General features: G+C 37.0%; 1 protein-coding gene across 2 annotated transcripts in view; it reads right to left on the bottom strand.

The window, feature by feature from the left end:
- Positions 1–3,819: 3,819 nt before the first annotated feature.
- Gab1 (GRB2 associated binding protein 1) overlaps positions 3,820–12,684 on the bottom strand; it is a 123,011-nt gene continuing 114,146 nt past the window's right edge. For both annotated transcript variants that reach the window (XM_033759883.1, XM_033759884.1), the window contains 2 exons: positions 10,715–10,837; positions 3,820–7,981 (listed from right to left, as the gene is read on the bottom strand). In XM_033759883.1, coding sequence (XP_033615774.1) covers positions 7,823–7,981; positions 10,715–10,837 — 282 coding nt within the window. In that variant the 3' untranslated portion in view covers positions 3,820–7,822. The remainder of the gene's footprint in view (positions 7,982–10,714; positions 10,838–12,684) is intronic.

The following is a 12,684-nucleotide window of genomic DNA, read 5'->3' as shown; positions in this document are numbered from 1 at the left end:
GCGGGGAACTCACTTCCCTCCCTCTCTCACTATCGCCAGATTTAGGAACAAGTGCCTACTGTTAAAATATTTTTAAAAAATTACTTTTATTAAAATATGTTTTTAGAACAAGATTACATTCATTGTGGGGAAACAGTACATGCATAAAACACATCTCAATTCTCTTTTTTTCTCCCCTTTCCCCACCACCCTCAAGTTAAAACTATACTGATCTTAACCGAGAAAAATGGCCATCAGAGATAAATACGATGATGGTAGAGGACATGCTGTTTGCCCTGCATTACTTTTATTAAAATATGTTTTTAGAACAAGATTACATTCATTGTGGGGAAACAGTACATGCATAAAACACATCTCAATTCTCTTTTTTTCTCCCCTTTCCCCACCACCCTCAAGTTAAAACTATACTGATCTTAACCGAGAAAAATGGCCATCAGAGATAAATACGATGATGGTAGAGGACATGCTGTTTGCCCTGCCTGATCTTCTCTGCCTAGTCACATGTCTCAAGAGACTGACCTATAGGTATTATACCTCCTGGTTGCTGGCTGGCTTGAGCCAACAGCTGGTCACAAGAGCTGGTCACCATGGCTCCATCCCTGCGGGTCTGCAGTTGGAATGGCTGTGTCCTCCTACACTACGACCAGAGACTCTGTTGGTGACCATTCTTTACCAGATACAGCTCTTGCTGGGTGTCAACAAGTGCTCCTTCCACTGACTCTCTTAGTTCTAGAAGCGGTAATAGCATCTTCCTGTTCCAGTCACTGGCTGTTGCTCAGGGTTTTAAACTTCTTATTGTTGGTTCCTTTGTCCTTTCATTTCACTCTCTTTAGTGACCCCTTTGAGTGTGCTGTCTTTTCCTAGCAGGAACATGACTGCTATCCTGACAGAAGACAAGTGTCTAATGTCTAATGTCAATGTCTAAGCGTGACGTCTATAGTGGATTTGAAGTGTGTCCCCTGACCCAAATTTATGTATAAGTCCTAACCCCTGGTGTCTAGAATATGACTGCTTTTTGGAGATAGAGCATTTTTTAGCATGTTGCATTTACTTTAATGTTTTTATTTAAATTTTTATTTTTATTAGCACATCTGTGCAGTACATAATGATTACATTCATCTTGGGGAATTGGCACGTGTAAATACATCTCAATTGTTTCTATTTCCCTTCCTTTTACCTTCTATGCCTCATTTCTTGGCACCCTCCTCATTTTCAGATCTTGGAAATAGAGGTTTGAAAGGGTACTTAAAATTAAATTAGTAGATCTTTTCCAATGGGAAGAGGATCTAAGAATGGAGGAAGAGGGCAGTGAAAGAAGGAGAAGGGAAGTAAAAAGGATTAAGATTCAATATGTACTTGTACCAACTTCCCATGGTGAATGTACTCATGATGTGTTGCAAACATATGCTAAAAAAAGATTAAGTGAGTCATATAGGTGGGCTCTAATCTGACTGGTATCTTTGTAAGAGTGGCTAGGCATAGTCTATACCAGATGACAAGGTTTCTATTTCACAATCCAAGGGAGCCAGTGGAAGGAGCTGCTACATCAGTAAGAGCTGTGTCTGTTGGAGGAGGTTTCACCAACAGACTCTTTGGTCTTAAGGTAAGAGGACATGTGTATTCATGTGTGCATACTTTTATGAGACTCAGGCAAGATTATATTCTGTCTCTCACTCTCTCTCCCTCTCTCCTTTCCTTGCTGGGGATTGAACCCAGGGTCATGTGCACACTGGACAAACTGTACCACTGAGCAACTTATACCCTCTTACATACTGTCTTGTATGACAGTCCTTATGCCAGGATTTCTTCTTTGGGAAACCTCAGCTTTCGCTCTTCAGGCCTTCAACTGATCGGAACCAAAGCATGGAGAGTGATTTGCTTATTCAAACTCAATGAATTGTAAATATTAATGACATCTACAAATATCGTCATAAGGCCATGTTTGATCAGACACATGGGCACACAGCACATTCAAGTTGACTCACAGAGCTAACCATCACATGCCATATTTGATAGTAGTTTTGGGGGGAATTAAGTTTTCTATACCATTACATATGCCCTACACAGAATACTCCAAATGTTCTGGGCACTGCATAGATCACATACTGATTAAAAAGCTAGTCTCCAGACATAAGGGTAATAAATTCCTATCTGATGAAGTACAGAAACACAGCTCAAGAAACTTACTTTTCTCTCGGTGATCATTTATTTTTACTAAAAACAATGTATGTACACTAAATCATGAAATCCTAAGGTGTTATTCAATCATATTTAATAAAATGTCTCGTATTATTGATTCAGCTTGCACATGTGCAACAACAAATTGCCAGTTTATTCTGCATAAAACTCTTTAACAAAACTTGCCCCCTCCCCATGTGATACTGCAGCTCAAAAATGTTTTGCAGGGTTGGGAATTTAGCTCAGTGGTTTCAGAGCCTACCTTGCAAGTGAAAGGGTCCAAGTTCAATCCCCAGTAACACACACAAAAAAAAGTGTCTCCATTGGAGCCAGCTTATTCCCCAGGGATGCTTAATGCTTATTTACAAGGTGGCACAAAGATGAGTGACTGCAAAGAAGATAATCTCATCCTTTCTAAATACGATTTAAGGAGACTCAGTTGCAAAATGCTGGGTTGAATGGAACAAAGAGTTGAATTTTCCCAATCCCTTGGAGTTTCTGAATTACAGGGAATGCTTAAAAACTCTTCTGGAAATAATAAACTGTATTATTCCCCAGGTCGTTTTACATATAAAAACACTCTGTGATGACAAAGGTCACCCGCAGGCCCTTGTTTATTACTCTTCTACTCAGTGCTGGTACACTGGCTGGACAGAGAAATAACAGGTGTGTGCATGTGGTCATACTCCCAGGGCTTTCTATTTACAGCAAATCGCAGTATTTTGGCCTAAGAAAAAACAAGGGACAGTGCAGAAGTGGGTCTAGGGGTACATTTAATATCACAATTTTTTGGTTCAGGTAAAAAAGATTTAAGGTCTTCAACATCTCTGGCCCTTAGAGAAATGATTCTATCTTACTCCACAAAGAATGGTTATCATCAAGAAATCAAATCAAGGCAAGGGGTAGTGGTCCCTTTTGTGTGTTTTTGTGGGGGGCTTCTTCATTGTTGGTGGGAATGTAAACTAGTACAACCATTGTGGAAAGCAGTATAAGATTCCTCAAAAACCTAGAAAACAATACTCCATTTCATTCAACTGTTTCCCTGCTAAGGGTCTTCCCCAGAGTTGAAGACATATTACAGTGATACAAGCACAACCATATTTACAGCAGCACAACTCACAATAGCTAAATCTTGGAAGCAGCCTACATGTCCATTAATGGATGAATAAAGAAAATGTGGTATTTTTACATAATGGAGTACTACTCCGTCATCAAGAAGGATAAGCTTGAGTCATTTGTAGGGAAATAGATGAGGTGATAGTACTGAATGAGATGAATCAAAGAGAAACTCCAATACATGGTTTTCTCATATGAGAAACCCACATATGAAGAGCAAAGCAAAGTAGATTTAATAGAGAACAGGGAGATAGGTCTTTTGCAAATGGGAAGGGGACCAAGAGATGGAGGGAAGAGAGAGGGAAGGAGATGAAAAAAAGAATTAAGATGTGTTGTGTACATGTGCCAACTCTCCACGATGAATGAAACCATTCTGCACTGTAACCATGTAATAAAAATAAAAGATTTTAAGGATGGGCTGGAAGTACACATTTATATATTCTTATTAAATATTGGTAAATATGTTTATCTGTCATTTCAAAATCTCAGTATCCATTTTGTCTATTTAAAGGTCTTGAAACCAAACTGTTTGAAAAGTTTTATTAGACAGCAGAAAATATCTACAATGAGATCTTTTTACAAAAGATATGCAAAAGGAGAAAAATAAAATTTTACATATGATTTTACTATTAAAATTTGGGATTATCAACAATTGATTTAGGTTATCGGAGTTCACACAAAACTGTGTCTTTATGTAAAGGAAGCAGAAACTGCGCTAATCCCTTAACTAATGAGTTTGTTGAAATGTACAGATGATATTGAACTTAAGGATGTAAGGAAGATAATCTAAATGATCTGGCAACTAACTTTTATCTTAATGCCCACAATATTCGCTCCCATCATGGCTTTTCACCACCTAGTATTTTTTAAATCATATAAAAATGTACACATAACATCAGATGTTACTGAGAGTAATTACAGTAGGACAGCGATATTCCTGGTCTGTGTACCTGGATGACTCAGTTGTAGGACGATCCTGTACACTGACCCAACAGTGAAGGATAAGACCTGCCACCATGGCCCGAAGAGAGGAACAGAAAGACCATCCCACGTCGTCATGAACTGCCAAAGGCTGGGTACGCATTCAAAAGCCTGATGCCTGTACCTCAAAAATGGGCCAAAACAAGGAGGCATTAAAGGTGTTTGCGAGCAGCCAGCGATTATGACCAGTGTCTATGGAAAAGTGTGCAAACACAAAGTAGTTTGTATTTTAGCAAAATATAAAAAAATACTTTTTTCTGTAATGGGGGAAGACAACTTCCCACTGCGTGGATGTTCAATTTCCACTTTAAACACACTTATGAAGAGGAAAATTGTAAGCCCCACTAATTAAATACAAGAAGTTCAGAAAAAATTATGACCTCAATGTACAATGGTATTTCTATATCAAATTAAATTTAGCCTGATTAAATACAATGCATTTTGTGCACATACACACCCTCTCTCAGTACCTTTATAGAATTTTCTAGTGTTCACAGTAAAATTATACATAGATTAAAAATTGGTTTTGTAGCTCTGAGTGATATCTTCTGTGAGCTAAGTAGCTTACATTTTTCCAGTCTAAATTTTGACTTAAAAGCAGAACTGTGCTTTGGTACTGAAACCTTCATTGAGATCTTAGAGTATTATAAAATAACAAAAGGTATGAGAAAAAAAGATTTCTGATACATAAGATCTATAGTCACATGACTCACCAGTGGTTTCCATGCCCTGCCTTGCTGGAATCCAGCTGTCTGAAGTTGAGTTAGGGTTAAGGGTATGTGGTTAAGGGTATGTTCTTTTTTTTTTTTTAAGTATATGATTCAAATTCAGTTTAAGTGCATATTTAAGAACTTAATAAAAGGCATATTTTACCACACTGGAGACTGCTTATGCATTAAGTTTCACTATCAAGGTAATTTATACTTAATATAAGCCTTGGAATATAATTTCAACTACCTCTCAGTGAAGACTCCCCAGAAATGTTGGTTTAAAATCTGCTCTTGTACTTATGTTTGTGCAAATCAGCGTTTTAACCACTGCCCTGAAATAAGTCAAGGCAGAAAAATAAATTGTTTGTTGAGGTTTTATCAACTATAACTCCAAATACACATTACTCACAGATAATTCAGAAATCTTGTAATTCATAGTAATGAACTAAAATACTACAAATGGAAACTCAATATGCATTACATTGGACTTCTTAGGCAATATGTACTGAAGGAGCACATAAACATTTAAAAATACCATCTTCTATGAAACTGCCTTTTAATTTGTTATTACAATCTTTAATGTGCCTTAGTTTTCTAAAGCAAAACACCTTTCTCAATTCTTTTCCCTTTTTTGGGGGGTAGGGGATGCTTAGGATTGAACCCAGGGTCTTACATGGCTGCACTTATATTTTATCTTTGATTGAACTATGCCCAGCCCATCTATTCTTAAATATTCAACATAATGGTAAGATCTCTAAAAGTTTGTACTGTGGGTCCACAAAAATAGTAACTTGTAAAAAGTGAAGGAGAAATTACACTTAAAAACAGACATAACTGCTTCAGACTTTCTCAACAGGCAGCTTTAAAGATAATTAAAAAAATTTTTTTGAACTAATCAAATGTTTATTACTGTTTTAAATTTCAAAATATGTACATCCTCCAGGTAACACAATTCAGTATCTTTATATACCAACTGTGCTGTGTGTTTTAATAGTTTAGGCACATGTCAGTGATCTTTAGATTTTGGTTTTGGTTTTATTACAAAACAACTTGCACACCAAACTCGAACAATATTTTTTATTGAAACATTCACCTCAAAATGCAGTTGTGGGTTTTAGTGTTTTTTGTTGTTGTTTTGTTTTGTGTTTTTTGTTTTTTAAGAAGCAAGCATTTAAAAGCATCAAATGTTACTAGTCCAAAATTCATCTTGTTATAAACACATAGTTTGTGGACTGGGGAGATAAACCCAGGACATTAATCAGGCACAGTATTACGGCCAAAGGGCCAGAAATGAGAACACATCTGTATACTCAGGCAACAGTTAGAGGTCTGAAAAGAGGGGTCTTGTCTCTGCAGTGGAACTCTTATATCTACAACTCCCCAAATCTGTTAGTAAGTCTCAAATCACTACATAAGAGACTGTACATAATTTAGGTTAAAAACCAACTATACCTGCTTTCTAAATTATGTTGCAAAGCCAAGAAAGATGAATATAATTGTAGCCTCACTATAATTTGTAGTCCTGATATCCATGTCACAGTTTTATACCAGTCTTCTGAAATTCAGAAATCTGATCGGACTGTAAAATTTCAGAGTATAGCAAGACTCCTCCATTTTGTGAATCGGGGCAATGAATACAAGTCACAGTACAAAATCTTTAATTTTTTTCCTGGAAAAGCAATAGGTGCTACATATGAGGTTCACTTATATAACATCTATTTTTTTAAAAAAATGCAGATATAAAACATTAATTGCATAGAGATTTAAATCTAAGGCCAATAATATTTAGTAAAAAAAAAATTATAGAAAGGGCACTATGGTGTCCAAAGACAGAATTTCATTCTTAAGAGTAATAAATGTGAATTACTGTTCAATTAAAGAATCACAGTATATTGCTGTTACTAAGAGCAGATGTCAATTGTTTCTTTAATTCTAAACTGGAAACCAACACTAGGACTAATGAGAACAAAACTAAAACTCACTGTCTATACCTGATCAGTGTATTAGCACATCAGTGCCAGGTACGTACCTGATTTATTACATAATCCACCTTTTGCAAATGATATTTAATACATGTTAGCAAGTGTAAGAGCACAGCATCCCTACATGTCATCAATGATTTCCAGGCTTACGTGATAGTGTAATTATATTCAGTCTTTCAAAGGTGCAAGATCCCACCCTGCAGAATCTTCACTCAATGAACCAAAAACACTGTAATTAACGAAATATAACAAAGATCTACCATTAAAAACTAAATGTACATGAACCGAAGAACTGGATTCTGACACCTATATATACATTATCTTCTGCATTTTGGAAGGTAATAAAGGATGAATCCAACTATTGCCTGGTTTAAGCTAATAATTACGACCTGAAGCTTCAGGGAAGACAGCTAACTTGTGAATCTACTTCTCACGTTGTTAGACTGTAGATTAAACAGCAATGTCCACATCTAAAAGTAGCTTAGTTAACTTAGTAATGTTATACAGAGTAGTGTGAGGAAAAATAAGAACTTCTCAAGGAATTCTGTTAAAGTACATTGGGAATACCCAAACCAATGTTTTAAATGAAAAGTGCATAAATACAGTAATACTACAAGTGTGTTAACTACGAGACAAATGTTTTTCTGGGAGCTACACAATACTTTTTTTCCTACAGTATTTACATGTTATAAATTGTTCAGAAACCACAAAGCACCATTTACAGTCCAAATTGTTTATGTCGGAAAGGCCCTTTGATTTTTAACTCTGCTCACTGGATCATCTGTTTAAGAACAAAAGTGTTGAGATGACTTCAAGCAGGGTTCACTTCTGCTCAGAAATGGCAAAGCCGTGTTTTTACTTCACACTCTTGGTTGGGGTCTCAGATTCCGTGGACTGTCTGCCATCTGTCCAGGCCTCTCGGGTACTCTTCAGAGCCAGGGTCTTCTGCTGGTCCACCACGACGTAATCCACTCTCTCATCAGCCACACTGCTGCCGGAGCCACTGCTCTTTTGCTAAAACAAAGAAAACACCAGAAAATGCCACATATAAAGGAATGTTTCTGAACGAAATTCAGTCTCAAAACAGACATATATGCACTGTGAATCCTCCTGAAATTCTACTAGGCTATAAAAAATAATACTATTTATCAATTTCATCTCTCTCCTAACCATTACAGCATTTTCTCCTAAGTTTAAAATAGAAAACTAAAAGTGTAAATAAGCTTCAAATTGGATAATTCATAAAATGAAATAGGAAGAGAAGGGCTAAAGGAGTAAGGGAAGTGGAAAGAGTAAGGGAAAGGAAAGAAGAGAAAAGAAAAAATATGAGAAAAGGAAAAAATAGAAACAAAGTCTTTGTAAACAGGGAAGGGTGGAGGGGGTAAAGGGAGGGTGGGAAACGGGGAAAAAATAAGAACCAAGATATGTCATGTAAAAGGCACAAGATCCCAGTGATGAATGTAACTGTACCTTATATCTAAAAATTACCAATAAACTTAAGAAAGAATGAATAAATAAATAGATAAAACGGTGTCAGAGAAAAATTCAAACAACAACAATTAAAAATAACTCAAAGCTAATGCTCTGATCACAGATGAAATTCACAGAAAACAGGGATATACACAGCTTGGTTGACTTTTTAGCTTAAGCTTGACTTTTTTTTAAAGCTCAGAGAAGATGAATCAGTGTTTACTTTCACAGTCAAAAAATGTGTTTTGCCAAGCAATAATGCAGGAACAAACTACACAGATCAATGCCCCCTTATTCCTAAATTCCAACTAGAGACTAGATAACTTAAAACAGATAAAATTATCAATGCTGGGCTTACTAGAAAAATAAAGAAAGTAGGTAAAGTGTAAGAGAAATAGGAAGAGGGCTGGGCTGCTGCGTCCCAAGTGCAGCGTTGTCCTTAGGACAGATGTCAAACTCCGCAGAGCCATCAGGAGGGCTAAGGAAGGAACGATAAGGAAACCGAGGCTATTCTGTGAGGCCGGCCCTTGAGGAGAAGCAATGAGGTCCCAGGGTGTTGAAATTTAGGTCCTCAGGATTCCTCAATGAGCCTGACAAAAAAAAATGCACGAAGATAAAGGTAAGAAGGCATTGTTTCTGTGGTTAGTAGAAACAATAAACACACCTTTAAAAGGATATTAGTTTATTAAAACTACTGCATCAGCAGTAGAAAATATAAAGATGCATAAAATATTTAAAGGAAATCAAGACTAAAACTAAAAAAGAATAAACTAAGTAAGGAATAAGAAGCTATTAACACCAGTGAGGTACATCCCTAAAGGAATCAAATCATTTAGAAATATATAGATTAAATGAAGAACTAAACAATTAGGAAAAATTGAAAGTGAGTAAACTTAGTGACAGATGTACAGAAATTATCCAGTTAAAAAAAATAAGATGAAAACGATGAAAAGAAAGAGTGATGAGAGATGGGAAATATAGCAGGTTCTGAGAAACGAAGACTAAAAGGCATCTCAAAGGAAAGGATCAAAAAATTAGCAGAAAAGCAGTATCTAAAGACACTGAATGACTTTTCCAGAACTGAGAAAAATACACATCCAGAAAAAAGAAAAGCAGCTCTACTTGGACCAAGTAAGATACATATAAAAGAAATCTACTATATATCTACAAACCCTGTTATAAAATTGCAAAGCCCTAAAGACAGGAAAAAGCTTAAAATCAGCCAGACGGAAAAGACAGATGCCCTACAAAGGAATGACAGCACTGACTTTTCCCAAAAGGTACATAAGCAAGGTGATAGTGGGACAATATCTTCCATGGGTTGAGAAAGTTATTGTCAGTCAAGAATGAACAGTATGTACACTCAACAAAATTTCGTTTTCCAAGGATGTAGGCAAAAGAAAGACATTTAAATTAAAGAAAAACTGAAAGGAATTTGCCAACAGACTAATGGAAAACTTCTAATGACTATATTTCAAGGAGGAAGGAAAAATTATTACAGAAGGAAAATCAGAGATTTAAGATGAAATGATAAAGAAGTCAGCAAACAGGTAGGGAAATTCAAATATTACCATACGCAATCAGAAGAGTAATAGTTCTACCTAGCTTGTGGGTTTAACAAAAATAAAATGAAATAAAATAAAATAAAATTAAATTAAATTTCTGATAAAAGTAGCATATAATACACCCAAGAGTGGAGACACTGATTACCTTCAGAACTTATTCAGTGATCATTTCAGTGGGGAAACTGTAAGAGAGCTGAAAGTGTGTAACTCCCGTAACATCAGAAAAGAAAATGTAAACTTATAATTTTGTTACCTGTAACTTACTAAGCAGCATTAAATAGCATACTTCACTAGGTTTGTTTGTTAATTTTTTTACTTTGCAAGGCTAGGGAGGGAACCCACGGCCTTCTGCATGGTAGGCAATGTGCTCTATGACTTAGCTACTCCCAAACTTAAGACTTTATTAAATTTAAATTAAATATAATAAAAATTTCCCGAAGATGATTATTTGAATTTAAATTATGCATTTATGTATATATGTATGTATGTATGTATGTATGTATGTATTGCGGCACCAGGGACTGAAACCAGGGCCTTTACACTGAGCTACATTCCTAGCCTTCTTATTTCGGGATATGGTCGCACTAAGTCACGAAGTTGCCCAGGCTGATTTGAACTTGTGGGCCTCCTGCCTCAGCCTCCCGATTGTTGGGATCTCAGGCATGTACCACCATGCCTGGCTTCTGCCTTTAGAAAACAAGGTTTCACTTACCTTACGTGGTGGTGTGGATTTCCCAGAATCTAAATCTAGATCCAAGTATTCCACTTGTTTGTCTCCTTTGGGCTTGATCATAGGACTGCTACCTCCATCCAGGCTATTACTGCCAAAAAGATTCTGAAAGCACAACAGAGTATAAAACCAGTGGTCAAATACACACGAGACTCACGGATTTATGAGCTCAGGCTATGCACCAAGGCTGCTCTTGAACTTCTGGGCCAAGTGATTCTCGTACCTCAGCTTCCTGAGTAGCGGGACCACAGGTGTGGGCCAGCATAGCCAACACACACACTACTCATCTTGTCTGCTGCCTACTGAAGCATAAATAACATTTGCAAGAGAACGGAGCTTGAAGAAATGTCTGCTTAGAAAGGTAAATTCGGGGATTAAAAGTAATATTTACAGCCGGGAATTTAGCTCAGCGGTTCGGTGGCCTACCTTGCAAGCTCAAGGACCCGAGTTCGATCCCCGGTACCAAAAGAAAAAAAGGAATATTTACAAATTGATTTAAATTTACGAGCAAGCTAAAAGTAGTTTCAAAGTTAAATTTGGGTAAGCTAAATAGGGCACTTCAAGCCACAGTTGGTTTTGAAAATGAAACTTGAATATTATTAAAATTTTATCTGCACTCAATTATATTGATATAAAGGATCCTTCACTCCTTAAGTTAAACTTAAAAAGATCTTTCTACATGTCATTCAAGGGCTGTAAGTAAAAAGTTTCTTTTGTAAATATGCTAACTAAAGGTTACAAATGATTCCACTGACAAGATCTGTTTTACTCTCTTCATCTGGGATTTCGGACACTGAATTTTCCTTCTCTTCCCTGGATCCTGTTTTCTTCCTAAAAGGAATTGCAAAATAGGTGCTCTCTAAAAGAACGTCAAGAAAATACAGGACACTGATAAGAACAAAAATCCTTGAGGCAGAAAATGCAGTAAATTATCAACAACCTGAAGAGCAATGTAAGAAACAGGAAGAATGGTACAAACTTACATCCCTGCATTCGTTCTACCCCTCGTACAGTGGGTTTCTGAATGTGCTCCAGCACATGTCCTGCTCCCACGACTCACTGCTTTTCCCGATCTAGAAACGCTACAGACTTCCCAGCAACAAGACCATCTATCTTCTCGACGGCCTCCACCATGTGGGTACTGAGGATCAGACATTACAAACTTACAGTTTTACCTGCTGGAGTGAACCCAGCAATATGAAAACTACATACACCTGACTCTGTTGTTTTTTAAGGCTGGGTCATGGCTTTTGTCGAGATGCCTCCAAAGCCTCATGCTTTGTAGGGGCTTTTTCAGGAGTGGCTGGATGCAGACTGTGTGAAGCTGAAATTGATTCTTGGTGCAATGCGAGGCTCCAGGGCACTGGAATTAAGGGTGTGAGTGCTACCTGTCCTAAGTAACGGGGATAAGGTAAAAGGGGCAGAAAGATACCCTTAAAGTTCTGTTGCTTTTGCTGTCTCCTGTCTGCCATGAACTGTTCCCCCTGCCATGTGTCTCCCTGCCTTGGAGCCAGCTGATTATGGACTGAAACTTCTACAAACTGTGAACTACATAAACACTTTCCCCTTTAATTTTCAGTGTCAGCTATTTTGTCTTAGCATCGAGAGAATAGTAACTCCCTTTTCTGAATGGCTCCATATTTCACTTTCACATTTAAAAAAGAAAAAAATCAACTGTGAGTACGGGTAATGTTCTGTCTTTAGAGGTAGCCAATGAAAGAAAGTGCAACCTGCATCTCCCTACCCAGAAATGCCTAGTGTTCACAGTATTATACAACTATCAAGGAAATCCACCGATTCATATGACCTGTATATTTAATCCTGATAAATCCTTCCTAAAGAAAATTTCTCGGGCCAGGGATTTAGCTCAGTGGTTCCGCTGCCTGCCTTGTAAGTGCAAGGACCCAAGTTCAATCCCCAGTACAAAAAAAAAAAAAAAAAAAAAAAAAAAA

Source organism: Fukomys damarensis, unplaced genomic scaffold (assembly GCF_012274545.1).
Source record: "Fukomys damarensis isolate Sample0158 unplaced genomic scaffold, DMR_v1.0_HiC HiC_scaffold_38, whole genome shotgun sequence".
In the NCBI taxonomy this organism is placed as follows: domain Eukaryota; kingdom Metazoa; phylum Chordata; class Mammalia; order Rodentia; family Bathyergidae; genus Fukomys; species Fukomys damarensis.
The sequence above is the reverse complement of the archived record's forward strand: the minus strand, read 5'-3'. Positions and strand labels throughout refer to the sequence as shown.